A 1087-nucleotide genomic window follows, 5' to 3' on the forward strand; every position below is an offset into this window, starting at 1 on the left:
ATGCTGGAGGATTTGCTGCTCAACAGATCCTGAGCTCACTGACAAATATCTGATCTTCCTTTACACAGAGCGCGCACGCATGATCGAAAAGTGAAAGTGAACAGCGAGCGCTCATTCAAAAGAAATTTCAATATTCCGCATTATGATAGTGCCTCCCTGTTGCGCAAAAATTATATGCAATACTGAATGCTTGCAGGACTGGACGCAAAAATCGCAGGAGCGGCTGATAATGGTCAGAAATTCAGCGGGAGCGGGATTAAGAAAACAGTCCCTTGCGGGGCTCGAATACAAATACGCACACAATGAATGGCGACTGTAGAAAGCAAAAGGCAATTTAGAAATCCCGGCCGGACGCATTTTTTTAGGTCCGAAAAAAGGACAAGTCCGGGGAAAAGAGCACGTATGGTCACCCTAGTTTAATATAGCAATACATTTACTTAACAAATATCAGTTATGAAACAGCAAAAGTGTAAAAAGTTAATATTAAAAAAAACTAATAATTGGCAAACAATTATTCTAAGCAGTAAAATGCATAACATTGTGTAGTTTTGTGCTCTGTACAACATTAGGTTGTGTAGAACAGCACAAAAGTCTGCGCTAAACATTTGCGCTTTGACTGAATAGTGCATGTAGTAGCCTTCAGTATGTCTTGGGTTTAGTGTATATGTGAGTCCATACCTGCGGTCCGCTCGCTCCTTCCTCACCGGGAAGCCCACGGATTCCCTGGAAAGGACACGATATGTCAGCCGCATGGGTCATGTAGTTTCTAACACCCTGACGGACGGGACAAGCGGGGCTAATGACCTTGCATTTCGTACATCAAGGCCTTGCTGTAATTCCATCATTCATCATGTTCTTCTTCTCTGGTTACTGTTATTACAGCATTACCAGGATGCCACTCAATTAATCTACACTCTGGCAAAGCTATTGCTCAAATGGGAGCCTGCCAAGAAAAAGGACACAATTGACTCTCTGACATTCACACAATTCTACTGTCTGTTTTTCTAGCCTGCTAAATTACTTTAATTGAGATCCATTAAAAACTTCCTCCGTCCATCTGCTTCCTCTGAGGCTCCAGTAAGAGGCA

At 42.7% G+C, this 1087-nt stretch overlaps 1 protein-coding gene across 1 annotated transcript in view; it reads right to left on the reverse strand.

Moving 5' to 3' along the window:
- The window catches only part of LOC107728729 (collagen alpha-1(XXI) chain-like), a 54202-nt gene that overhangs the window by 20055 nt on the left and 33060 nt on the right, over window positions 1-1087 (reverse strand). The window contains exon 16 of the mRNA XM_016539019.1: window positions 679-723. Within this exon, the coding sequence (XP_016394505.1) occupies window positions 679-723 (45 nt within the window). The remainder of the gene's footprint in view (window positions 1-678; window positions 724-1087) is intronic.

This window comes from Sinocyclocheilus rhinocerous, unplaced genomic scaffold (assembly GCF_001515625.1).
Source record: "Sinocyclocheilus rhinocerous isolate Xijiao unplaced genomic scaffold, SAMN03320098_v1.1 scaffold2773, whole genome shotgun sequence".
NCBI lineage: Eukaryota > Metazoa > Chordata > Actinopteri > Cypriniformes > Cyprinidae > Sinocyclocheilus > Sinocyclocheilus rhinocerous.